We start from the raw sequence: 26,980 nt of genomic DNA on the forward strand, positions 1-26,980 counted from the left end.
TTTCATGAATCAAGGGACAGAGGCCTGTTCTTACAGGAAGCCAGAGGCTGCCTGTTGTCCTTATAAGGAGGACAGGTACATGAGAATTGGTTTTATCCTTTTATAAAGGGATGGGCAAATCAACTGCTTTATAAGAGGTTTCCTTTGTTAAAATATATCCTTTCTTTGTACATTTGATGTCAGTCAAAACATGAAGGCATCATGTATGCTAAGCTTGGGATATAGTACCTGAAGGTTTAGACATATTGCCTTTGGAATTCATTTATGATCTTTAACATAGTCTTTAAGATATCCATGATCTACCCCCATGATGTCCTTTTCTAGAACTCTCCCTCATTCACTCTGCTCCAGCCACACTTCTAGAACATTCTGTCTCTCACACATACTCAGCACACTCCTACCTTTGAGCATCTGCACTTTCTAGTGTCTGTCCTCCCCAGTAACCTACATGGCTCCCTTCTCCACTTCTTGCAGGTCTCTACTCAGCTGTCACCTCCTCTGAGAGGCTTCTTTAACCCACCCCACCCCCTCCCCAGAGTTAAAACAGCAGTACCCAGCCTGGTCCCTCTCTCTCATTCTCTGTCACCTTTGCTTTCTCTGTCCTACTTTGCTTTTCTCCATAGAGCTTTTCACTTTCAGATACATTATATATAGCTTGTATTGGTTTATCTTCTTTCATCTTTCCCCTACTAGCATGTAAGCCCAGGAGGGAGGGGCTTTGCTTTGTGTACTGCTGTAAGCCTAGGCCAGGGGTAGTGCCGAGAACCTAGGAGACGGACATAGTAGTTGGTGGGTGGATGGATGGATGAGTGGATGGGTGGGTGGGTGGATGGGTGGGTGTGTGGGTGTGTGGGTGGGTGTGTGGGTGGGTGGGTGGATGGATGTATGAGTGGGTGGTGTGTGGTTGGGTGGGTGTGTGGGTGGGTGGGTGTGTGGGTGTGTGTGTGGGTGGGTGGGTATATGATGGATGGTGGTGGGTGTGTGGTTGGATGGATTATGGGTGGGTGGGTGGGTGGGTGTGTGGATGGTGATGGATGGTGTGTGTGTGGGTGGGTGGGTGGGTGGATGGCTGGATGGCTGGATGGATGAGTGGGTGAGTGGGATAGGTGGGTGGGTGGGTGCGTGGTGGTGGGGTGGGTGGATGCGTGGGTGGGTGGGTGGGTGCGTGGCTGGTGGGGTGGCTGTGGGTGGGTGGGTGGGTGGGTGGGTGTGTGGGTGGCTGGCTGCTGCGTGGGGGGTGGGGGGGTGGGTGCTGGCTGGATGCGTGGGGGGTGGGTGGGTGTGTGGCTGGCTGGCTGATGGTGGTGGGGGCTGGTGGCTGGGTGGTGGCTGGTGGATGTGGCTGGTGGCTGGGTGGGTGTGGTGGGTGGGTGATGGCTGGATGGGGTGGGTGCGTCGCTCGGTGGCTGGGTGGCTGGTGCTGGCTGGCTGGGTGGGTGGGTGGTGGTGGCTCGGTGGCTGGGTGGCTGGCTGGCTGCGTGGGTGGGTGGGTGTGTGGGGGGGTGGTGGGTGGATGGCTGGCTGGCTGGGTGGGTGGGCGTGGCTGGTGGCTGGGTGGCTGGCTGCTGGATGGCTGGCTGGTGGTGGGTGGGTGGGTGCGTGGCTGGTGGGTGGTGCGTGGTGCGTGGGTGGTGGGTGGGGGGGTGGGTGGGTGGCTGGGCTGGCTGTGGGCGGGTGGGTGGTGGGTGCTGGCTGGCTGCGTGGGCGGGTGGGTGGGTGGGTGGTGCTGGCTGGCTGGGTGGGTGCGTGGCTCGGTGGCTGGGTGGCTGGCTGGCTGGCTGGTGGCTGCGTGCTGGGGTGGGTGGGTGGGTGGGTTGGGTGGGTGGGGTGGGCTGGCTGGCTGGCTGGGTGGGTGCGTCGCTCGGTGCTGGGTGGCTGGCCGCTGGCTGGCTGGCTGGGTGGGTGGGTGGGTGCGTGGCTCGGTGGCTGGTGGCTGGCTGGCTGCGGTGGGTGGGTGGGTGTGTGGGTGGGTGGGTGGCTGGCTGGCTGGCTCGTGGGTGGTGGGGTGATGTGGGTGGGTGGTGGGTGGGTGGTGGGTGGGTGGTGGGGGGGGTGGGTGGGGGGTGGATGGATGGTGGATGGTGGGTGTGGCTGTTGGGTGGATGGCTGGCTGGCTGGTGGGTTGTTGATGAGTGAGGGTGGTGGGTGGGTGGCAGTGAGTGGGTGGGTGGGGGGTGGATGAGTGAGTGGGTGGGTGGGTGGGTGGATGAGTGCTGGTGGTGGGTGGGTGGGGCTGCTGGCTATGGCTATGTCTGTATCTCCAATTGTATTCCAATAATATTAATCTTGTCCTCATCTATATTTGTAATAAATGAAAAATGGAGGAACAGGAAAGGCCCCTGCTGAGCACTAAACCAGAATGCTATACTTGAATGCTCATAGCAACCCTCTGAGGAAGGAAGTATTAAAATGATTCGCATTTGACTGGGGAGAAAACCAAAGCTAAGAGAAGTAAGGTCACAGCTTGGCCAAGGATCCATGGTGAAGCTTAGATTTGAACCCTCAAAAGCAGGTTTCTCCAGCTCCAGAGCCCAATCTCTTAGGTTAACTAGCAGTCACCTATTCCAGAAGTCAGGCTGCAGAAAAGAATGAAAACCTGCTCCAGCCATCTTCCCAGGGCAGGCAAGAAACAGGTCCCAGCCACAGCCAGGGCCCCGCCTCCTCAGGCCTCTCTCCTTCCAGCGTGGGCCAAGAGGCCGGGCCCGCCCCCTGGGGTGAGTCAGTCTGAGCTCTTGGCATTCCTCCCCAAGCCCAGAGAACTGGGCAGAGGGCCAGCCCCTTCCATGCCAGGAGCCTGCAGACCTCCCCATCCGGGAGCCTGGGCAGCAACCGCGTGAGGCCCACAGACCAATTCTAACCCTTCTCTCCTGCCTTGCCTGGGCCTCCAGGCCACTGGCATCCCCCTGCATCTGCTGGGGCCACTCAATGGAGCATCGATGCACTTGGCAACATTTCAGGAGTCACTATGTACCAGCCAGAGGCTTCCAGACACTCCACCTTGAAAGTGCCACCCAGCAGCGACTCAGACCAATCCCCTGATGGCTTTTCCCAACTCCAGCTCAGCCCAGGCGCCCTGTTCCCAGAGATCCGCCTGCCAGCGCTGCCCCAGGAGCTGCCGGCTGCAAGGATAGATTACAAAGATCTCTCCGCAGAAGCGGCTAATCTCTCCCACATGGGCTGGGTTATTAATCCTTTCTTTCAATATCAAAGTTTTGTGATGACTTCCTAATTGAGCTGCCACAAATGAGATTTATTAGCAGCAAGAACAGCAGCTGCAGGTTCAGGCTTTGAAGATCTGCCTTTGATGAAATTGGGGAGCAGCTGGGGGCTTTTGGCCCCGTGGATGGGTGGGGCAGTGGCGAGAGCATCCCACCCGTTTTACAGGTGGAAAGCCTGAGTCATCGCTACTGGGCAAGCCAGCCCAAGGCTTGTGGCCAGGCGGACTGGGGACTGGAAGGGGCTGCAAGCTCTCAGTGCTGGGCGGGAGGCTGGCGCAGACAGTTGAGCTGTGAATCACTGCACACTTCTGTGAACACAGCTCCTCTTTCCTGCGGCAGCCTCACTGCTTCTCCCTTCAAAGCCTCATAGTCTCAGCAACCAACAGGTTCAACCTTCGCCAAGTCTGCATTTCCTACCTCCCTACCTGAAGGAAAACGTTTTTTTTTTTTCTTTTTTAAATGAAAATCTAAAGAGACAGAAAAAAGAGAAAACAGTGAGAATCTAGTTCGGCTGCCTGTATGCCTTTAGCTGTATTCTAGTCTCACAACTCTAAGTGCGGGCCAGAGGCGCTGGCATCACTGCAGAGCTTGTCAGACACGCCGTACACCTCAGGCCCCACCCCAGACCTACCGAGCCCAGATCTGCAGTTTTACAAGGAGCCCATGTGATTCTTGTGCACTATCACGTTTGAGCAGCTCTGTTTAGCCCTGGCCAATTTGAATGGGAAGTTAAAAATACTGACACCCACACCCTCCCCTCCTTTTTTTTTTTTTTTTTGTGAGACACGCTCTCACTCTGCCACCCAGGCAGGAGTACAGTGGTGGCATCATGGCTCACTGCAGCCTCCACCTCCTGGGCTCAAGTGATCCTCCCACCTCAGCCTCCCGAGTACTTGGGATTACAGGTGTGTGCCACCACATCCTACTTATTTTTGTAGAGACAGGGTTTTGCCATGTTGCTGAGGCTTGTCTTGAACTCCTGGGCTCAAGCGATCTGCCTGCCTTGGCCTCCCAAAGTGCTGGGATTATAGACATGAGCCACTGTGTCCGGCCCAGGGTCCAATTCTAAAGCAAGGTTTCTCAACCTTGACACCATTGCCATTTGGAGCTGGATAATTCTTTGTGGCCAGCAGGCAAGGGGTGTCCTGGGCATTGTACAATGTTTAGCAGCATCCCTGGGTTCTACCTATCAGATGCAAGGAGCACCCCACCCCCCGGTTGTGACAACCAAGATTGTCTCCAGACAAGGCTGGATATCCCCTGGGGAAGATGGGTGCAAAATCATCCCTGGTTGAGAACAGCTGTTCTAGAGATTCTGACTTAAATGATCTGAGGATCAGGACACCAGCATCATTTTTACCTTAAAAAAAAAAAAAAAAAAAAAATCTTCAAGCCAGCTACAGTGGTTCATGCCTGTAATCCCAGCACTTTGGGAGGCTGAGGCAGGCAGATCACGAGGTCAGGAAATCCAGACCATCCTGGCCAACATGGTGAAACCCCATCTCTACCAAAACTGCAAAAAAAAAAAAAAAAAAAAAAAAATTAGCTGGGCGTGGTGGCACGCATCTGTAGTCCCAGCTACTCAGGAGGCTGAGGCAGAAGAATTGAACCGGGGAGGCAGAGGTTGCAGTGAGCCGAGATCACGCCACTGCACTCCAGCCTGGCGACAGAGCGAGACTCTGTCTCAAAAACAAAAACAATCTTCAAATGATTCCAAGAGGCCACAGCCAGGTTTGATCTGTGGTACCATCACTACAGGGCAATGCAGGGCCCTGGGAGCTGCAAGAGAATACATCATTAACTGCTGGTTCTGGGGTCAGAAAGCCATGGTTTTGAGTCCTGCATCTGCCACCCCTGCTCTGTGACCCTGGACAAGTCACTTCACCTCTCTGAGTTACAGATGCCTCCTCTGTAAAGTCATAACAGTACCTGCCCTCATCAAGACCCTGCATATGAATATATGGACGCGGTCAGTATATAAATGGTAAAATATCAAATATCAACCCAAATGGTCATCCACGGATACATGGATAAACAAAGCATGGTATATCCATGCAGAATATTACTCAGCCACGAAAAGGAATGAAGTGCTATTCCATGCCATGACATGGGTGGACCTTGAAACCATTAGGCGAAGTAAAAGGAGCCAGACACAAAAGGACAAATGGCATGCGATCCCATTTATGTCAATTGGCCAGAACGGACAAACGCGGAGAGACGGAGAGCAGATCGGGGCTTGCTGGGGGTGGAAATTGGGCAGTGGCTGCTAACATAGGAGATGTTTCTTTCTCTGGTGGTAAAAAAAACTTCTGCAGGCCAGATGGGGTTTTCTCAGCCTGATGTCACTCTGTCCAGGTTCAAGTTCTGTCTTCATAGTTTACTCAGTGTGTGACCTTCGAGTGGCAGCTCTCTGTGCCTCAGTTTCCTCATAAGCAAAAATGATAAAGTTTGGTCAGGCGCAGTGGCTCATGCCTGGAATCCTAGCACTTTGGGAGGCTGAGGCAGGCGGATCACCTGAGATCAGAAGTTCGAGACCAGCCTGACCAATATGGTTAAACCCCATCTCTACTAAAAAAATACAAAAATTGACCTGGCCTGGTAGCATGTACCTGTAATCCCAGCTACTCAGGTGGCAGAGGTGGGAGAATCACTTGAACCCAGGAGGCGGAAGTTGCAGTGAACCGAGATCATGCTACTACACTCCAGACTGGACGACAAAGCAAGACTTCGTCTCAAAAAAAAAGTTCTGCAACTACAGAGTAGTGGCAGTTGTACAATATTGTGAATGTACTTCATGCACTGAATTGCATACTTTAAAATAGCTAAAAGGGTAAATTTTATGTGTATTTTACCACAATAGGAGAAAATACCCTATATAAAGCAAAATGGCCCCTGCTTAGCACACAGTAACAGCGTGAGACATGATAGTCTTTGCTATCGTTAACTTTCAAAAATGCCCCTCTTTTTCTTGCTAAGTTATTTTCAAAACATTTTATTTGTTTAAACCCTTAAGTCATAGCCCTACAGCAAGGAAGACACTGTTACTCCCATCTAGAGAGGAGTGGACAGATGCTCAGAGCTCGGCTTCAGTGAAGGGCAGCACCTGCTCTTGGTGAAGGCTATAGTGTTGGACACCCCCCTGGGTGATCCTTGTAGCGGTTTTCACAGCTCTGAGCCTCAGTCTTCCCATCTGTAAAATGGGGCTGTTAATAGTCCCACTTCACAGGTTATTATGAGGATTAAACAAGTTCATCAAAAGTGCGTCTGGCTTAATAAACACGGGTTAGCAAGGTTAGCAACACTGAAAGCTGTAGCTTCTGAGAGGCTGTATGTGCCAGCCACAGACATTGTTGTCTTATATATTTTACCATATATGTACCAAACACATGCATGTGTGTACACAGGTCACCTCTATGGTCACTGCTGTTCTCGGTGAATCCTGAGCCATAACCCAGGTTTCTTCTTCTTCTTTTTTTTTAATAGAGACTGGATCTTGCCATGTTGCCTAGACTGATCTCAAACACCTGAGCTCCGGTGATCCACACGCCTCGGCCTCCCAAAGTGCTGGGATCATAGGCATGAGCCACTACGCCCGGCTCAGGTTTCTTGACCCCGATTGCCAGGGTTTCTCAAAGTGTGGCTCCCAGGTCACCTGTAGTAGAACCTTCCCCCACCAACACAGGGTCAGAAGGTGCTAGATAAAAATGCAGATGACCAGTCCACATCCCTCACCCACTGTGCCCCAATCTCTTGGGCAGAAGCCAGACATTTGCATTTTAACAATCTTTCTGGGTGACTTGTCGTGCACATTTGCTTAAGAGCTAAGTTCCACACTTAAGAGGCCACCTGAGGATGGGGAACTCCTCCAGGGCAGGCCCCAGTCTTCAGAGAACCCAGAGGCAAAGTCATTAGCTTTTAAAAGAGGAACTGAAGCCAGTGCACAGCAGCCCAAATTACCCTCCTGAGCTCTACTTCTCCATTGCTCTCTGATGCAACCTCCTTATCACCTATGGCTGCTAATTAGGTGACAGGTCCAGGGTGGCTGGGAGGGCTCTCAGGAAGCCCAGTGGGCTTCCCAGGCTTGCGCCCACCCTCCTCATCAGCCCCCCTTTCTCGCATTCATTTCTGAGATTGCAGACAATCCAAACCACACAGCCTGCAGTTTTCCAACCAAACCAGGCACCTTTCTTTTTTTTTTTTTTTTTTTTTTTGAGACGGAGTCTCGCTCTGTCACCCGGGCTGGAGTGCTGTGGCCGGATCTCAGCTCACTGCAAGCTCCGCCTCCCGGGTTCACGCCATTCTCCTGCCTCAGCCTCCCGAGTAGCTGGGACTACAGGCGCCGCTACCTCGCCCGGCTAGTTTTTTTTTTTTTTTTTTTTTTTGTAGTTTTTAGTAGAGACGGGGTTTCACCGTGTTAGCCAGGATGGTCTCGATCTCCTGACCTCGTGATCCGCCCGCCTCGGCCTCCCAAAGTGCTGGGATTACAGGCTTGAGCCACCGCGCCCGGCCGTCAGGCACCTTTCTTTTAAAGTCATCTTTGAGGGCCTGGCTCAGGCCTGCGGGTGAAGTCTTGACCTCTGCTCCAGCTTAAGCTTCAAGGTGGCCCCTGCAAAGGGACTTCCCCAGGCTTCCCTCCTGCCCCTGGATTCTGGCACGTCATAAAGTGCCTTGGGGGCTCTTGTATTTTACGAGCTCTGAATCAACAGGACGCTGTTGGTTTAACCAGTTTGGGTGTTTACTTTCTCTTGCAACAGTGCTCACCTGCAGCACAGCAGCGGCCACTGCAAAGGTTCAGCGAAGAAAACTTACACCAGCACAGGGTCCCCCACATCACCCCAAGTGGGCCTGGAAATGGGATGTTATTGTCCAACTATTTGAAATTTGCCATCAAGCCAGGTGGCCAAGAATTACGATCTATCCAAGAACCTCAGGAGAGATTGGTTAGAGAAACTCGCTCCTGCAGAGAGGGCAGGTTCTGTTAATAACAGTGAACAGGCTGGGCATGGTGGCTTACCCCTGTAATCCCAGTACTTTGGGAGGCCAAGGCGGGCAGATCACTTGAGGTCACAAGTTCGAGACCAGCCTGGCCAACATGGTGAAACCCCATCTCTACTAAAACTACAAAAAAAGTTAGCTGGGCATGGTGGTGCGTGCCGGTAATCCCAGCTACATGGGAGGCTAAGGCAAGAGAATTGCTTGACCTGGGAGATGGAGGCTGCAGCGAGTTGAGATTGCACCACTGCCCTCCAACCTGGGTGACAGAGCAAGACTCTGTCTCAACAATAAAAATAAATTTAAATTTAAAAAATAACAGGCCAGGGGGGATGACTCATGCCTGTAATCCCAGCACTTTGGGAGGCTGTGGCTGGCAGATCACCTGAGGTTAGGAGTTTGAGACCAGCCTGGCCAACATGATGAAACCCCATCTCTACTAATAATACAAAAAAAAAAATAGCTGGGCATGGTGGCATGCACCTGTAATCCCAGTCACTCGGGAGGCTGAGGTATTAGAACTGCTTGAACCTGGGAGGCAGAGGTTGCAGTGAGTTGAGATTGCGCCACTGCACTCCAGCCTGGGTGACAGAGACTATCTGAAAAAAATAAAAATAAGTAACAGCAGACAACTACAAATGCTATAAAGACTATAGATTGCAGGCACATCATATACACATTTTTAAAAATATTCTAAAACACCCACACCAGGAAGCAATTTAGGGTTCACAGATAAAAGTAACATTCTAATGTTGGGACTTTGAGCAAGACACTTAATTTCTTTGCCTCTGTTTTTCATCTATAAAATGGGAATATCACAGCACTAACCTCGCTGAGCTGCCTGCAGATTAAATGAGCTAATCCATGGGACTGCATGGCATCTCATCAGGACTCAGTGAACGTTAGTTGTGTTTATTTTTATTGCTAAACTTCATGAGACCACAAAGCAGGAATCACTCCCATTTTAGAGTAGAAGATATTGATCCTCCCAGAGAAGGAATAAGCTCGGGAGCTCACAGCGAATGGAGAGGCAGAATTTGGACCTACACTGTGGGATTCCACTACCCCACGGGTCCCTCTGCAGTGAAATGGGGGACTTCGTGGGAAAGGCACCGGCGAGCCCAGGCAAGAAAGTTCCTCCCACTGGTCATCGTTCTGGCCCAAGCACTGAGCAACCCTGGCCTCGGCGCTCCAGCTGCTATAAGCCCTTCTTGTCTCTATATCAGGCCCCATCCTTGGCCGTGAGCCTGGTCTGGCTGGGCCTGGCTTGGCCCAGAATGTGCTGCTGACTCAGGCATCTCCCGGGAGAGGCTGTGAGCAGGGCCAGCAGACAGGCCCCTCAGCCTCCACTCTGGCTGTTCCGTGGGTCTTCCCTGGGAAGTGGGAGAGTGGAGGGGAACCAAAATCTCCCTTAGTGTGGGGCTCACCTCTTTGAGGGAAACACTGAGGTCCACGGCAAGGGAGTGGGGTATGATGTGTGTAAATGCATGGGACACACAGTGAGTGACGAAGTTCTAGCTGTGGGCCTCGGTGGGGAGCCCTCGGCTTCAGCTTTCTCATATGGAGAAATGCAGCAGTAGGGGCCCCTCCTGTGAGACTTTCCTATCTCATCCACTCCGCAGCACATCAGGGAGAGTAGGAGCTGCTGTCTCTCCTCCGATCGGATCACTACTCTACCATTCCAATGTACTAACAGGCACCCTCTTCAGAATATTCCCAGACCCAGCGGGAATATTCTCAGTGATCCAGAGCTCACCAGCCCCTAACCTGATGAGCTCTGGATCACTGAGGAACCCAGGCAGCCTGGACAGAGAAAACAGCACAGCTTTAACCCCAGCTCTGCCCCTGCCTTGCCAGCCGTGGGACTGTAGCAAGTCACTCATCCTTCGGAGCCTCAGCCTGTAGGCGCCCACACCCTGCAAGGGTGCTTTTCAGTGCCTCCATCACTGGCATGTAATCAAATGCTTCTGAACAAATGAATTGAGCAAGCATTTAAGATGGGCCTTCTGAGGTTATGATGAGGATGGAAATGAGTTAACCTCAGAGCATTCGTGGGCACACCGTAGGTGTTCAGAAGGGCCCTCTGTCTTCCCAGCTCCCTCATAACTAGCCCAGTAAAGGGCTGGGCAGGTAACTATTTCAATCAGCACAGAAGCCACCCCAATCCTCGGCTCTCCAAAAAAAACAACTTTCCCCCACTCACTCATCAGCCAGCCCACCCTACTGGGCCAGATAACTATCGGGGCTCCTTCCCAGCAGCAGGGTGTGTTACAGGCTGTCTGCTCACCTGAAACAATGAATGTTTGCTCGACTCTCACACCAGCCTACTGCTTCCTGGGTTTCAGACTCCTGCAGTGACAGGGTGACAGCCAGAGGTACGTAAAGCCTGCTTTACAGAACTACATGAGGGCTGCAGGCAAGACAATGAGATCCATCCACACTGGGCCACCACAAAGGAGGCACTTGAGTTACACTGTGGGATCACGTGTGGCACTTCCTGTGTGAGACACACTCGCATTGAACCACCACCGCAAGGAAGGTACTATTATTCTTCCCATTTTATAGATAGGGAAAGCGAGGCATAGAGTGTTTAAGTAACCTTGCCAGGACTAAGCAGCCAGTAAGTGGCAGAGGCAGGATTTGAACCCAAGCGACCTGCTCCAGAGCCCACACTCCTAACCACCACTCTAAACTGTTTCTCCCCATCATGCGACTTTCTGGCGCTTCTGAAATAGGGCTTCCTGGTCATTTGTCTTGGAGAGCAGAGGCTGACAAAGGCCTGGCCAACATGCTCTCTGTCCAATGCCCCAGTTTCATCCAAGATTTACCACTATAGGATCTTGAGGGAGACAATCTAGTGGCGGGGGGTGGGGTGGGGTGGGGGGTTGGGGGGTCGGGGAGTGGGGTGGACAGGTGCCCACAGCCCCCTGGAGGCCCCTGAGCTGGTCTCTGATTTCTAATGAGATGATACCACCCTTTGGGTTTCTGGCCCAAATTAATCTATCACTCAATATGTAGCTCAGCCTCGATGCCCCGAGGCTCAGTGGGATACGATGTCACCACTGGCTTGCCCCTCACTAGCTGGATGGCCACGGACAAGTTCACTTCTCCATGCTACAGTTTTTCCAGCCTCTTCTCATACTGATTCAGCCACAATACAGAAGGTGCTTGACACACAGTAGGTGATTAATAACTGCTCATTTCTCTACACCTCTTCCCTGTCCTGTGCCTCTCATCTTCTTTCTTCCTTCATTCTGCCTTCAAGTATTGATTAGCACCTACTATGTGCTAGGCTGTGTGCTAAATGAATATTAAAATAGAAATCACAGCTGGGCATGGCAGCTCAGGCCTATAATCCCAGCACTTTGGGAGGCTGAGGCAGGCAGATCACCTGAGTTCAGGAGTTCGAGACCAGCCTGGCCAACATGGTGAAACCCTGTTTCTATTAAATAAAAAAATTAGCCAGACATGGTAACGGGCTCTTGTAGTCCCAGCTACTCAGGAGGTTGAGGAAAGAGAATCGCTTGAACCCGGGAGACGGAGGTTGCAGTGAGCCAAGATCATGCCACTGCACTCCAACCTGGGTGACAGAGTGAGACTCCATCTCAAAAAACTATGTGTATAGAAAACACATAATGTCAACCCCCTACTTGGAACCCACAGCTTCCCATCTTAGTTAGAATAAAATCCAAATTCCCCACCTTGGGCTCAGACCTCACCTCTGACCCCTTGCCCCACCTACAGCACTCCACACAGTCTCCTGGGGTACCTTCCTCCTCCCTGGAGACCTCGAGCTTATCCCTGCCTCAGGGCCTTTGTACTGGCTATACCTCCCCGTGGACCAATCACTCAGGTCTGGGTGAACAAGCTCCATCCTCACAGGGGTCTTCCCTGATCGGCATGACACACACACATTTAACCAGCCTAGTCAACATGGTGATGTTGCTGTTCCCGCACCAAGCCACCAACCCGTGGTCCGTGTTATTTTCATCATGATGCTAGGCTCTCAAGTGCTGTCTTTGCTTGTTTACTGTCTGCCTTCCCCACTAGAATGTAACCTTTGTGAGGGCAGGGACTTTGTTTTGTCCAGTGCTGTATCCCTAGTGCCCAGAACAGTATATATCACATGCCAAATGTATTTTTAATTGAAAGAATAAATATTGGGAAGTCCATGATAATGACGTGAGTCATTTCAGCTTCCAGCAGGAGCAGCTGAACAAAATAAGCTGAACAAGATAAGATGCACAAAGTAAAGCACAGTCAACATGCCATTTGGGCCTCCCTAATTCTTTTGTTTGTTTTGAGATGGACTCTCACTCTGTGGCCCAGGCTGGAGTGTAGTGGTGTGATCTTGGCTCACTACAACCTCTGCCTCCCAGGTTCAAGTGATTCTCATGCCTCAGCCTCCCGAGTAGCTGGGATTACAGGCATGCACCACCACACCTGGCTAACTTTTGTATTTTTAGTAGAGACGGGGTTTCACCATGTTGGCCAGGCTGGTCTCGAATTCCTGACTTCAAGTGATCTGCCCACTTCAGCCTCCCAAGGTGCTGAGATTCCAGGCATGAGCCACCACACCTGGCCCGGGCCTCCCTAATTCTAAAGGTTTCCTGAAGAAATGCTGCACTAGCACCCAACTCCCAACTAGACCCAGGAGGGTAAAGTAAGGGATAAAATGGAAGGCGTGCAGGAAGCATTGGGGTCGTAGGTTTTCTAATTTTTGCTTTCAGAAAAAAAAAAAAAGCATAAGAAATAGCTGAATTTCCATAGGGAAAACAATGGAGCTGGACCCTACCCCACACCATACACAAAAACCAACTTGCACTGATCAGAGCCCCAAACATGAAACCAGAACCGAAAAGCTTGCAGAAGAAAATGTAACAGAATGTCTTTGCTGCCTTCAGACAGGCAGAGATTTCCTGGAGGAATGCAAAAAGCACTAATCCCAGACGAAAAGAAAATGACAAATTTGGCTTCATCAAAATAAAATATGAATGTTCATGAAAAGACACTACCTGGGCCAGGCGTGGTGGCTCACGCCTGTAATCTCAGCACTTTGGGAGGCCAAGGTGGGCAGATTGCCTGAGGTCAGGAGTTCAAGACTGGCCTAGCCAACATGGTGAAACCCCATCTCTACTAAAAATACAAAACTTATCTGGGCATGGTGGCAGGTGCCTGTAATCCCAGCTACTCCAGAGGCTGAGGCAGGAGAATCACTTCAACCAAGGAGGTGGAGGTTGCAGTGAGCTGAGGTTGCACCATTGCACTCCAGCCTGGGCCACGAGAGTGAGACGTCTCAAAAAAAAAAAAAAAAAAAAAAAAGATACAAGACACTACCTGAAAATAAACAGGTAAGCCACAGCCATGGGAAAAATATACACAAATCTGACAAAGGACTTATGTCCAGAATATATAAAGAACTGATGCATATTAACAATAAAAATATGAATAACGCAGTTAAAAATGGGCAAATATTTGAACAGACACTTTACCAAAGAACATACATAGGCCGGGCACAGTGGCTCACACCTGTAATCCCAATACTTTGGGAGGTGGAGGCAGGTGGATGACCTGAGGTTAGGAGTTTGAGACCAGCCTGGCCAACATGGTGAAACCCCATCTCTACTAAAAATACAAAAATTAGCTGGGCGTGGTGGTGGGCGACTGTAATCCCAGCTACTCCAGAGGCTGAGGCAGAAGAATCACCTGAAGCTGGGAGGCAGAGGTTGCAGTGAGCTGAGATCACGCCATTGCACTCCAGCCTGGGGGACAAGGGCGAGATTCCATCTCAAAAAAATAAAAAATAAAAAAATAGAAGATACATAGATAGCCAACAAGCATCTGAATCAGTAGTCATTAGGGAAATGCACATTAAAACTACATTGAGATCCCGTTTCACACTCATTAGAAGGGTTAAAATTTAAAAGACTGACAATACCAAATATTGGTGAGGATGTGAAGCAACTAGAACTCTCATACATCCTTGTTCAGAGTGGAATACGATGTTGAAAATACATAAATAAAAACATACACATCCAAGTCCATTCCTAGGTCATTTACCCAAGAGAAACGAAAGCATTTGCTCACAAAAGGACTTGAATAGGAATGTTCATAGTAGCCTTATCCATAAACCCAAGCCCTGGGAACAGACCGAATGTCTATCAATGGTAAATAAACAATTGTTATATTCATGCAATTGAATAGTGCTCAGCAATAAATAGGAATGTACTACTGAATCCAGTACTGCACTCCACAGCAGTGACAGATCTCAAAAATAACATGCTGAGCAAAAACAGCCAGACCCAGAAGGGTACACACTGTATTAATTCCATTCTATAAAGTTCTAGAACAGGGAAGATTAATCAACCATGATAGAAATCAGAACAGCGGCTGCCTCCGTGTGTGGGCTTGAGGAGGAGGCCTTGGCTGAAGGGACATGGGAACGCTCAGGAGTGAAGAAAGTGCTGTCTTGAGTGGTGGTTACGTGGGTATATGCGATTGTCAAAAATCACTGAACACTTACAATCTGTGCAATCTACTTTAATTATACCTCCATAAAAAATATATATGTCACAAAGAGAGGCAGAGAGGGAAAAGAGCATGTGAGAAAATCCATTTTCTAACCCACACCCCATACCCACTCCCAAGCCCTGCAAAATGAGCAAAGTGAATTTACATTCTGTGCCCTGAGCTGGCAGGGCTTTGTGTGAAATTGCTTTACATGTTTTCTGAAATACCCTGAGCAGAGAGGCCCATCTGCTGGGCAGGGAGAAAGCCATGGTGGCTTGGGCAGAACTGCCTGGAGACATGGCTGGGCCTGGAGACATGGCTGGGCCTGGAGACATGGCTGGAGAGGTTCTGTTAAGTTATCTCAGGACCAGGTGTGTGCCTGTGGACGTCTCCTATCTCATTGCAGCCTTTTTTCCCCCACTGGGCAGTGTGGAAATACAGTCTGGAGACAGTCACTATGTGCCAAGCCCTGGTAAATATTGCCTGGTTCAGTCTTTATAGGACAGAGACTGACAAGTAAATGGGGCTGTCAGAGCACAAAGTGGGGGACCCCGTACTATGTGGGGTCAGGGAATGCTTCCTCCTTGAGGAGCCATCTAAACAGAGGCCTTGGAGGAGAAAGGGTTAGCCAAGCCACTGGAGGATAGGGAGGGGTGGGCTCCAGATAAGTACCTCAAAGTCTGCCCCACATCAGAATCACTGGGGGATCTCTGAAAGCCCCCATGGCCAGGCCACATCCTGACAACCAAATCAGAGTCTCCGGGGTGGGACCAGGGCATCAGTATTTTTTTTTTTTTTTCTTTTCTTTTCTGAAACAGCATCTAACTTTGTCACCCAAGCTGGAGAGTAGTGGTGCAATCTTGGCTCACTGCAGCTTCAACCTCCTGGGTCCAAGCAATCCTCCCACCTCAGGCCTCCAAATAGCTGGGACTACAGGCATGCACCAGCACACCTGGCTAATTGTTTTTGTAGAGATGGGTTTTCACCATATTGGTCAGGCTGGTCTCCAACTCCTGAGCTCAAGCAGTCCTCTAGCTTCAGCCTCCCAAAGCGCTGAGATTACAGACGTGAGCCACCGAGCCTGGCCAGGCATCAGTATTTTTTAAATACAACTCCCGAGTAATTCTAGCATACAGTCAAGCTTGAGAACCTATGTTCTGGGTGGAAGTGACAGTGTGCAAAAGCCAAAAAGTCAGGGAAAGATCCCAATGCATTTGGGAACTGAGGAGCAGACAGGAAGGGAAGTCAAGAAATGCAGTTGAGGAAATGTAATGGGTTACATAGTATCCCCCTACCCGACTCCTCCCTGCAAACCATCCACCCACAAGCTCAGAATGTACCTTATTTGGAACCAGGGTCTTTGCAGATATAATTCAGGTAAGAATGGAGATGAGATCACCCTGGATTAGGTATAAACCAAATAAGTGCATCCTCGTAAGCAACAGAAAAAGACACACACAGAGACCCAGAAAAGGCCCATGTGCAGACAGAGGCAGAGACTGGAGCAATGCAGCCACAAGCCAAGGAAGGCCAGGGAGACCAGCAGGCACCAAAAGCTGGTGGGGATGGCACCGGCAGTTTCTCCCCTGAGTCTCCAGCGGGAACCAACCCTGCCAACACCTTGATTTCAGACTTCTGGCCTCCAAAACAGTGAGAGAATACATTTCTGTTGTTTCAAGCCACCTGGTTTGCAGTAATTGGTTATGACAGCCTAGGAAACTAACATAAGAGGGAAGCAGGCGCCAGCTCTACCCCTGCAGGGAAACTGGAGTTGAAGCTGACAACACCAAGAAGGCTGGGCTCAGGCGGGGAATGAGGCTGAGCAGGAGGAGAGGGGAACTGCTCCGTGCCAACTGGAGAAGAGAGGGCAGGCCCCAGTAGCTGCTGTCTATCATGGATAGGCTCATTGTTGGGGAAGACGGGGGTGATCCCTCTGACCTCTTCCATACTCCAGAGAAATGGGAGGTGCGGTTATCTACATGGAGTGGGAAGGGGTCCGGGCAGCATTGACAGGTTGGAAGACCGGAGAAGGGTCAGGTCAGTCTTCCCAAGAATAAGGAAAGGAGCAGTGGGGGAAGTTGGAAGGATCTCCCCGGCAATGTTAAAGCCCTAGTGGAAATAGAAGACTGCAAACATGAGGGTGCCAGTGTGTGCAAAAGTGAGATTGCAGCTCTGGCCAGCTGGCATGCAAATAAACATAAGGCACCTGCACTTCTAGCAAATCACTCCACCTTCCAAAGAGCAGTCTCTGGTAGTTTGCTCATGTTGTTTCTGCTAGCATCTGAGAACTTACCCTTGATCCCTAAAACGGTACATGAAAGGCATCTCCAAAGTAAATAAGTTAGCCTTGCAAATAAGTACCAGCCCACAAAGTGTTCTTCTCACCAACTCACTCTCCCTGTCATTGGAGACTCTCACTTAGTCAGTATACACTGTCTAAGGGTATACTGTCATTAGTAACAATTTATTTTACAATACTCCGCCAGCCCATGTTACTGACTAATTGCTAATATGTATTTACTGACTACCTCCCTATGGATTATACAGTAAGCAGTCAATAAATATTTATGGACCTACTAGGCACTGGTCTAGGGAAACAGAACAAAGAAGTAAATTAAAATGACAGAAAATTATTAGTGAGAATTAGAGTGGTCAGCTGGTAGATCAGCTTGGTACTGCAAGAGAGGGTGGGTTATGGGAACCAAAAGAAGAAGAGATTTCATAGAACCAGAAAGTTGGAGACTGGCTTTCCTACCTACCAAGTAAAAACAGGTGAATCACCTTACCAAGAAGTCTCAGTTTCCTTCTCTGTCAAAAGAAGGCAGGCGAATCAGGCAAATGCCTTTTTAAAAAGAAAAGAAAACAATTTTCAATGTTCAAATAGCTTTCTAACACCCTGAAGATGTTGCTGGAGGTACATGTGGTTAAGTGATGATCCTCAAAGTCTTAGATCGACATAAGATAAGTTGCCTTGAGAAACCCAAAGAGAGGGAGGATCAGGGGCTACTGTCCCCACCTTGCTACAAACCCCAGTCCCATCCTGGAAAGTGAGTCATTTGCCAGAAAGGGGAGACCTTATCTGCTCAGAGTCCCCCAGATCACTGCAAGTTTCCTTCCAAAAACATCTTGAGAGGTTCAAAACCAAGACTTTGGTGGGGCAGCCATCATGACCAGCATTTGATGGACAGGAGTGGGGTCTACTAAGCTGAGTAGGGGAGTTCCAATATTTCTAGTAACCGGGTTTTCAACATGTTCTCCCTTGTTATCTACTATTGGGTCTTTCTCTCCTAAGGTCAGAATACAAGCTCACCACCAATTCAGACTGAGCCACATCCTGACTCGAAAGGCTGAAAGAAATTATAGTGACTCTTCATTCATTTCCAAAGACCAACCAAGACCAAGTTCTGGCTGCTCTCCCAAAGAAGGGCCCATCCTCTCTCCTTCCTGACTTTTCACTATGAGGGCTAGTCTTTCCCAAACTCTTCTGCAGAAAATACACTTTCCTTTTGCATGTTAGTCTTCAGACTTCCTCTGATTAACAGAAGCTATCTGCAGATATTTTCTGACCACAGAGCATTTTGATTTTTTGCCATTTTTTAAAATCAGGATTTTTTTGGTTTATTTTTAAAAACCAGATGATTTCCAGCACCAGTTGATACACGCAGCACCATGGCACATGTTTACCTATGTAACAAGCCTGTACCTCCTACACACATACCTGAGAACTTAAAGTAAAATAAAATAGGCCAGGCATGGTGGCTCACACCTGTAATCCCAGCACTTTGGGAGGCTGAGGTGGGTGGATAATCTGAGGTCAGGAGTTCGAGACCAGCCTGGCCAACATGGTGAAACCCCATCTCTACTAAAAAATACAAAAAACTAGCCAGGCATGGTAGCAGGTGCCTGTCATCTCAGTTACTCAGAGGGCTGGGGTGAGGCAGGAGAATCACTTGAACCCAGAAGGTAAAAGTTGCAGTGAGCCGAGATCACGCCACGGCAGTCTGACCTGGACGAGAGAGCGAGACTCCTTCTCAATAACAAAAAATAACCAAAACATTTGACCACATTGAGTCTATATTCCCATGTGGAAATACTGGCTGCAGTTGAGTAGCAACAGCGCATTTAGGTGGGGAATGTCCCCAATCTCCACTATTCCCTGATGTCTGCCACCCAGCCTACCCCTTCATTTTCACAGCCTCCCTGGCCTCTGTAGGAAGTTAATTTTGTGACACCTAGTTATGGTAAAATGTCCAGCAAAAAGGAAAAAAAAACCCTGAACCATAATTTAATATGCAACATGTTTATCAGAGCATAAAACAAAATGTTGTTATAAGAAAGAGACTTTAAAATAATAAAAACAGTTTTTGTTTCTGGAACAATGCCTATTTTTTTCTTCTTTATGCTTTTTTTTTTTCTCTCTTGAGACAGCGTCTCACTCTGTCACCCAGGCTGGAGTGCAGTGATGCAATCTCAGCTCACCACAACCTCCACCTCCTGGATTCAAGTGATTCTCCTGCCTCAGCCTCCCAAGTCGTTGGAATTACAGGTGCGCACCACCATGCTCGGCTAATTTTGTATTTTTAGTAGAGATGGGGTTTCACCATGTTGGCCAGGCTGGTCTCGAGCTCCTGACCTCAAGTGATCCACCCAAAGTGCTGGGATTACAGGTGTGAGCCACCGCACCTGGCCTCTTCTTTATACTTTTTAAAGTAACTCCTAAACTTTTAAACAGATGATAAGTGTTGTCACATCTAATCGCAAAGATTAACTACAGAACTGTGTTAACATACAGGTAGACTTTAAACTTAGGTACAAAGTACGTAAGAATGAGCTCAAAGCTACTTCTTCTTTTGAAACCTGATAGAAATGTGCCAGGTTTCTGCTCGGTGTCCTTCCAAATGGCAGATCCTGGTCACTTCATATTGGATTCTGAAAATCTTCTGTAATGACACAACCATCTGTCTGGGTGTCCTTATCCTCTCCAGACTGTAAGCTCATTAAGGCCAGAGAAAGTGGCCTGCTCATCTGTGGATCCCCAACCCCTGGGATAGTGCAGGATACAAAATAGAGCTCAGTCAACACGCAGAGATGGGCTATGGATGGGGGACAGGGCATGGCTCCTGCATGCAAAAGCCCCGGTTCCAGTCCCAACCCTGCCACTCTTTGGTTGTGTGCACAACTTACCCTCTTGTGACTCTACCTCCTCATCTGTAAAATGGGCACACCGACACCAGCTAGTGCCAGGGATTACTGTGAATATTCATGCTGAGCACTTAACACTGTGAGCGGCAGAGTTGAAGCTCAGTGAGTGAGAGCTGCTGTGGTTTGTTATTGTTATTTAAACAATAAAGAAGGAAAAGAAAAAAGGGAACCACGCACAGCAAACTCACTCCAAATGCATCTATCCTTTAAGACCAGAACGATATTTACGTATCTCAAGTCTTCCGAACGAAGCTTTAAGCTACTTATTGGCCCTATTATTTTTAAATTTCCCGTGAGGCCACGAAACCATACAGAACTCAATAGAAGCAGCAAGAGAACACTGCAGTGTGCTCTGTCTCTGGCCCCTCTGGTCATCTTGGGTCAGCGTAACCCTGGGGGTCCCACACATTCCCACAGGCCACCCCAGGTACCTCACCCAGAATACACTGCTCCCAGGGGAAGCCCATGTGCCCTACGCTTTCCAAAGAAAGACCGGGCCCCAGGGTCCAACTTACAGCACTCGATGGGATTAGATGCAGTCTGTAAAGAGACGATTCTGCCACTGGACTCTGGGATGTGAACTCGGAAAACCAGCCTCACCCGCGTATTCTTTCTTCCAATGTCCGTCTCGCCTTTCCGCAGCTCAATGTCAGCGTTTCTAAGCTTCAAGATCCCCGCACAGTCGATGCTGCCAGAATGTTAAGAACCCCATTGTCACCAACTATCTTCAGGAGCAGGAAAGATCACCCCCAAAACTGCCTTAGGCAGCCAAAATAATTTTACAGCCAGCCACTGGGGAAAACTGCAATACACCCACATAAGCATTTCAGCCAGGAATGTATACCAAGATGGGGGTAAAAACAAACTTAACAAAGCAATTAGAGAAATTCCCCAGTGAAAATTACTTCTCTAGGGTGATTTTTCATGGCAACTCTTCTACTCTCAAAAATACCTGAAAAACTCTATGTAACTGGGGAATACTGATTGTGGACCATTCAATAGATAAGAGTAGTGAATCAACATGAAATCTCTTGAATAAATGTACTGTCATTGTGTATGAGAGCATCCTAGTTCTTAGGAAATGCACCCTGAAGCATTTAAAAGTAAAAGAGCGTAAAGTCTGCAACTACCTCTCAAATAGTTCAGGAAAAAATGGAGAGGTGGGAAGGAACGTGCTGGAGCACAGGTGAAGCATGTTAACGCCTGGGAAAGCCGAGGGGGCAGGATTCCAGGAGTTCTTTGTATACTTCTTGCAGTATTTCTGTAAATTTGAATTTATTTTCCCATCCAAAGGGTTTTTTTTAAACCCCAAAACGTGTGCAATGGTTCCCAGACTTTAGCCCCAAGCATATTAGCTTTGTGAATTTGGACCTCTCTGCATCATTACTTAATGATCTCTCTAGGTCAAATTAATTTTTTAAGTAAATTTAACCTGATCCCATGCAACATAATACAAAGATTCATGAGTATTCTTCCTCCCAAGACACATGAAAATGCTGACATACTATACTTTTTTTTTTTTTTTTTTTGAGACAGAGTCTCGCTCTGTCACCCAGGCTGGAGTGCAGTAGTGTGAACTTGGCTCACTGCAACCTCCCCCCATCAGGTTCAAGCAATTCTCCTGTCTCAGCCTCCAGAGTATCTGGGATTACAGGCGCCTGCCACCATACCCAGCTAATATTTGTATTTGTATTTTTTAATTTTTATTTATTTATTTATTTATTTATTTATTATTTTTTATTTTATTTTATTTTTTTTTGAGACGGAGTCTCGCTCTGTCGCCCAGGCTGGAGTGCAGTGGCCGGATCTCAGCTCACTGCAAGCTCCGCCTCCTGGGTTCACGCCATTCTCCTGCCTCAGCCTCCCGAGTAGCTGGGACTACAGGCGCCCGCCACCTCGCCCGGCTAGTTTTTTGTATTTTTTAGTAGAGACGGGGTTTCACCGTGTTAGCCAGGATGGTCTCGATCTCCTGACCTTGTGATCCACCCGTCTCGGCCTCCCAAAGTGCTAGGATTACAGGCTTGAGCCACCGCGCCCGGCCATTTGTATTTTTAATAGAGATGGGGTTTCCCCATGTTGGCCAGGCTGGTCTCAAATTCCTGATCCCAAGTGATCCACCTGCCTCGGCCTCCCAAAGTGCTGAGATTACAGGTGTGAGTCACCATGCCTGGCCTACATATTATGCTTTTAAAATAGAAACATTTAAAACAGAAATCACAATGGGTTGATGGATCACAGACTGAGAACTGCCATCAACAGCTGCTTCCATCAGTTCCGTAGAGTTCCCTCTCCCAAATCCCCGGCACCTGCCGCCTGCTCACTTCTCCATGAAGACCCACCGCCCTCAGCTCCCAGCCCTTACGTTGCCCTCATGTTGTTTTTGGGCTCCAGGGGGATCTCCAGGACTTTGGTGTTGCCCACAATCTTCTCATAGCTGGTGGTGGTGACAGTTTTCCCCGTGATTCGGTGCACCTGGTAGAAGGCATGCGGCTTAAGAATTCGCTCATCGGCTGTCCCAATGAAGATCTGAAGTCCCAGAGGCTTGTTTTCCATGTAGCCATGGAGCTGGTAGGGGAGAAAACAAAATCATGATGATGTGGGGTGTGGTGGCTCTAATCCGATAAACAAAAAAGACCAGAGAGCTCACGGGCAGCAGAGAGAGTATGGGATTTCTGCCGCATCTGGAAGAATGGAGAACTGGAAACAACCTTGATGTCCAGCCAGAGGGTAACGCTTGGATAAATTACAGGCATCCCCTCTAACATTGAATATTAAGCAGCCACTAGAAAGAATACAGTCAGTCAGAATTGCATTTATGGAGAAACAGCCAGAAACTGCTTAATTGATGACTGAGGGTGGAAGGAGTGTTGCATAGTAATGAGGATAACTGAAATTAACTGAAAATCAACGGAAAGGATAAACATAGAGCTCTTGATAGTGATTCCCTGGGAAGATCAGAAGAAAGAACTGTCACTTCTTACATGACTATATTCCAATGAACAAAGTTTGACTGTGTAACTCTAAAAAAGAGTGTGACAAAAATGCCATAGTCTAAGTCAAAAGATAAAGACTGACAGAAAATATGTGCAACATATAACAGATAAAAGATTAGCACATACAATATATGAAGAATGCCTATAGTGAGTAAGTAAAAGATTCCCTGGCCATCTATTTAGAATCGAATCCCAATCCCAATGGCTTTCCCTATCTCCCTCTACTTTTTATCCAGTCCAACACACTATATATTTTCTTGATTCCTTTTGTCTAAGTCTTTCTCCCAGAACTAAACTGTCATGTCTCTGAGAGCAGGGATGTCTGTCTAGTTAATTTGCCACAAAATCTCTAGCGCCTAGAATAATGCTTGGCACCTAGCAGGCATTCTAGTACATATTTGATGAATGAATTAATAAGGTTATCCAACAGAAAAAAAAATGAGTAAGATATTTGAACAGAAAATTCAGAGAAAAACAAATGACCAGTTTGACTTCTAAACAGAAAAATGCAAATAAGACAACCATGAGATACCACTTTTCACCCATGAAAGTTAGATTGGCACACATGTAGATATTTGATAATATCAAGTATTTTGGAGATTGCGGAGGAACAGACACTTTTATGCAGATGATAGCAATATAAACTGGTATAACTATTTTAAAGAGTATTAGAGCAACAGATTTAGTAAAACTACATAAATAAACATTCTTTGACTCAGTAATTCCACCTCTTGGTATGCATCCTAGAGAAACATTATATATGCAGGAGACACGTGCAAAAATGTTTACAAAAACAAACAGAATAATGAACAATGAGTTACGTCAATAGCCTGACTACTAATAGGACATTCCTAGGCTATGATACACTAAGAAGCATTTTAAAAAATAGTGAGGTAGAAGTCTATGAACCGACCCAGAAAGATCTAGGACACACTCTTGAAAAACAAAAGCAATGTGTAGAAAAATATGTATAGCATGACACAACTTAAAGAAATGCAGAATGTTTTCCATCCATCCAGTTATAATAGAAAAAGATGTGAAAGGATGTGCTCCAAACTGACCACATCATCATCACCTCTGTGAATGGAGGAGGAGCTCAAGATTGAGAAGCTGATCAAAGAGGACTTTGACTTTATATGCCATGTTATAGGAAGAATAGATTCCTAGAAACCTGTGAAATATTAAAAGTATATATATATGTATGTATGTGTATATATGTGTGTGTGTGTATATACATATATATAAAATAACAAGAGACAAAAGGACATTAATCTAGAGTTTGATGATGTGTTCCTGTCTGGTCATTGGGTGGAGAAACACTAGACAAATCATTTAATCTTTTTGTGCCTCTATTCCTTTCTCCACTAATTGAGTGGGACTACAACTGACAACTCACGAAGAGCCCACTCTTCTCTGGAGATCCTTCAGTAGGATCTCCAGTCACCTGCCAAAAGGCAAAGTTGCAAGGTGATGAATGATTACACATGGTCTAGAACTGTGCTATCCAATGCAAGAGCCACTAACCACATGGATATATTCATTAAAATTAAGTCAATTGAAAGTTCAGTTTTTCAGGTACACTAGCCACATTTCAGTGCTTGGCAGCCACAGTGCACAAACAGCACAGACACAGAACATTTTCATCATCACAGTAAGTCCTATTGAACAATGCTGGTCTGAAAAGATGGCACGCTCCTGTCCCCTTCTAAAAGCCATACAAAGAGAGAGGCTGGGAGTGGAACTGTGTTAGATGATCACCTTCTTCATAACCGGCCAGACACTTACCTAAGTGTCTGACACACACCTGAGAGGCGGCCTTGGGCCAAGATGGAAATCCAAGTCAGAAGCCCCTTATCTGAAGAACAGCTACTGTGCTCGGTGACGAAAATCAAAAGAAGGGCAGCATTGAGAAGAGATTTTGTTTTTGTTGGTTTTGCTTTGCATTTGAGCCCAAGACAAATATATTTCCTCATCTCCTCTCCTGGATTTATCAGGAGTTGGTATCAAGAAGAAAGGTAGGATGGAGAGTGAGCCCTGATGATGTGCAGCTGTTTCCTCCTAATGACAGAAGCGCAGAAATCGCCTGCTGGGTGTACTCAAGATAAACAGGCAGGGAACACCTGGAGATAAAATCTATCATGTCCCTACAGCTCCACCTGAATCCAGCCATTTGCATCCCCTCTCTTGTTGGCACACCTGCCCGAGCCACCATCACCCCTCATTGGAGTGACCAGCACAGACTGCTCAGCTTACCGCTGGCTGGTCTTTCACAGAACAGCTCAATGATCTTTTAAAAATGCAAATCAGATCCGGACACTCCCCTGCCTACAACCCTCCAAAGACTTCCTGTGGCCTTAGAATAAAATCCAAACTCGGTGTGATAGTCTAAGAGCCTTCCTACAGCCCAGCCTCTGCCTTCTCCTCCACCACCCCGCTAGGCTCCTGCCAACCCCAGCCATCCTCCTGTTCCCTGAACACACCAAGGTCTTTCTGACCTCAGGGCCTTTGCACAAGCCATTTTCTCTGCCTAGAATACTCTTCCACTGGTACATTTGGGTTTCAAACCTTCAGGTTTTCCTGAACCAGATTAGATACACTGAGTGCTAAAGCCAGCTCTTTAGGCATTACAAGAACCAATCATTAAACCTATAGGAATTTTAAGAGCCAGTTGACACCACTTTGGTCACTTAGTATGTACATTTCCAGCCATAGTGGGAATATTTACACCACAAAAATTGACAGATGCTATAAACCAGGGTTTTTTTTCCCCCTGGAAAACTGGATGTTAAGCATTTACTAGCACATCACTGGAATATTTACTTCATTAACACCTGAAATTTCCTTGTTTAGTTATTTGCTGAACACCTCTCTCTCCTGCCTGAAGGTGAGTTTCACAGTAGTAGGAACCTTGTTTATTTTATTAGCATGGTCAATGAACATTTGTTGAATAATCTGTCACCATCAACAGTAATGCAGCACCAGGCATGATGGCTCACGCCTGTAATCCCAGCACATTGGGAGGCCATCGTGGGTGGATTTCTCGCGCCCAGAAGCTCAAGACCAGTGTGGACAACATGGCCTAACCCTGTCTCCACAAAAAAAACTCAAAAATTAGCCAGGCATAGTGTCGCATGTCTGTAGTCTCAGCTGCTTTGTGGCACTGAAGCAAAAGGATCAGTTGAGCCCAGGAGGTTGAGGCTACAGTGAGCCACAGTTGTGCCATTGCACTCCAGCCTGGGTAGCGGAGCATGATCCTGTCTCAAACAAATACACCAACAAAAAACAGTAACGCAGCAGTGAAAGCATGTTTCCCTCATGCTACACACCACACTTGATGTTTTTTTTTTTTTTTTTTTTTTTTTTTTTTTTTTGAGACGGAGTCTTCCTCTGCTGCCCAGGCTGGAGTACAGTGGCCGGCTCTCAGCTCACTGCAAGCTCCGCCTCCCGGGTTCACGCCATTCTCCTGTCTCAGCCTCCCGAGTAGCTGGGACTACAGGCGCCCGCCTCGTCGCCCGGCTAGTTTTTTGTATTTTTTAGTAGAGACGGGGTTTCACCGTATTAGCCAGGATGGTCTCGATCTCCTGACCTCATGATCCGCCCGTCTCGGCCTCCCAAAGTGCTGGGATTACAGGCTTGAGCCACCGCGCCCGGCCTCACACTTGATGTTTTATACATCTCACAACAATTCCATATAAAATGGGCTCACTGCTACCCACATTTTACAGGTGAGGAAACTGAGGTTGCTAAGATCAGGCAACTTGTCCCAGTCAACACAGTGAGCATAAGGCAGAGCCAGGTTCCAAACTCCAGCCTCTCAGGCTCCAAACCCACCTGCTTCCCTGCCACCTTCTCCCTGTCCTCAGTGCCTGGTGGATTCCACTCTGCTCTCTGACTACAGGTCAGAAACGGCAGGTCCTCAAAGGGAAAATAAGTAAGTGCTAAGATGCAACATCAAGAATGTGCTTCCTGGGGCCAGGCACGGTGGCTAATGCCTATAATCCCAGCACTTTGGGAGGCTGAGGCAGGCGGATCTCTTGAGGTCAGGAGTTCAAGACCAGCCTGGGC

At 48.2% G+C, this 26,980-nt stretch overlaps 1 protein-coding gene across 9 annotated transcripts in view; it reads right to left on the reverse strand.

Moving 5' to 3' along the window:
• The window catches only part of NFATC2 (nuclear factor of activated T cells 2), a 179,991-nt gene that overhangs the window by 70,165 nt on the left and 82,846 nt on the right, over positions 1–26,980 (reverse strand). For all 9 annotated transcript variants that reach the window (XM_010363374.2, XM_010363376.2, XM_010363375.2 and 6 more), the window contains exons 4-5: positions 22,285–22,487; positions 20,438–20,610 (exon numbers count right to left, since the gene is read on the reverse strand). In XM_010363374.2, the coding sequence (XP_010361676.1) occupies positions 20,438–20,610; positions 22,285–22,487 (376 nt within the window). The remainder of the gene's footprint in view (positions 1–20,437; positions 20,611–22,284; positions 22,488–26,980) is intronic.

The sequence above is a fragment of the Rhinopithecus roxellana genome, chromosome 13 (assembly GCF_007565055.1).
Source record: "Rhinopithecus roxellana isolate Shanxi Qingling chromosome 13, ASM756505v1, whole genome shotgun sequence".
Taxonomy (NCBI): domain Eukaryota; kingdom Metazoa; phylum Chordata; class Mammalia; order Primates; family Cercopithecidae; genus Rhinopithecus; species Rhinopithecus roxellana.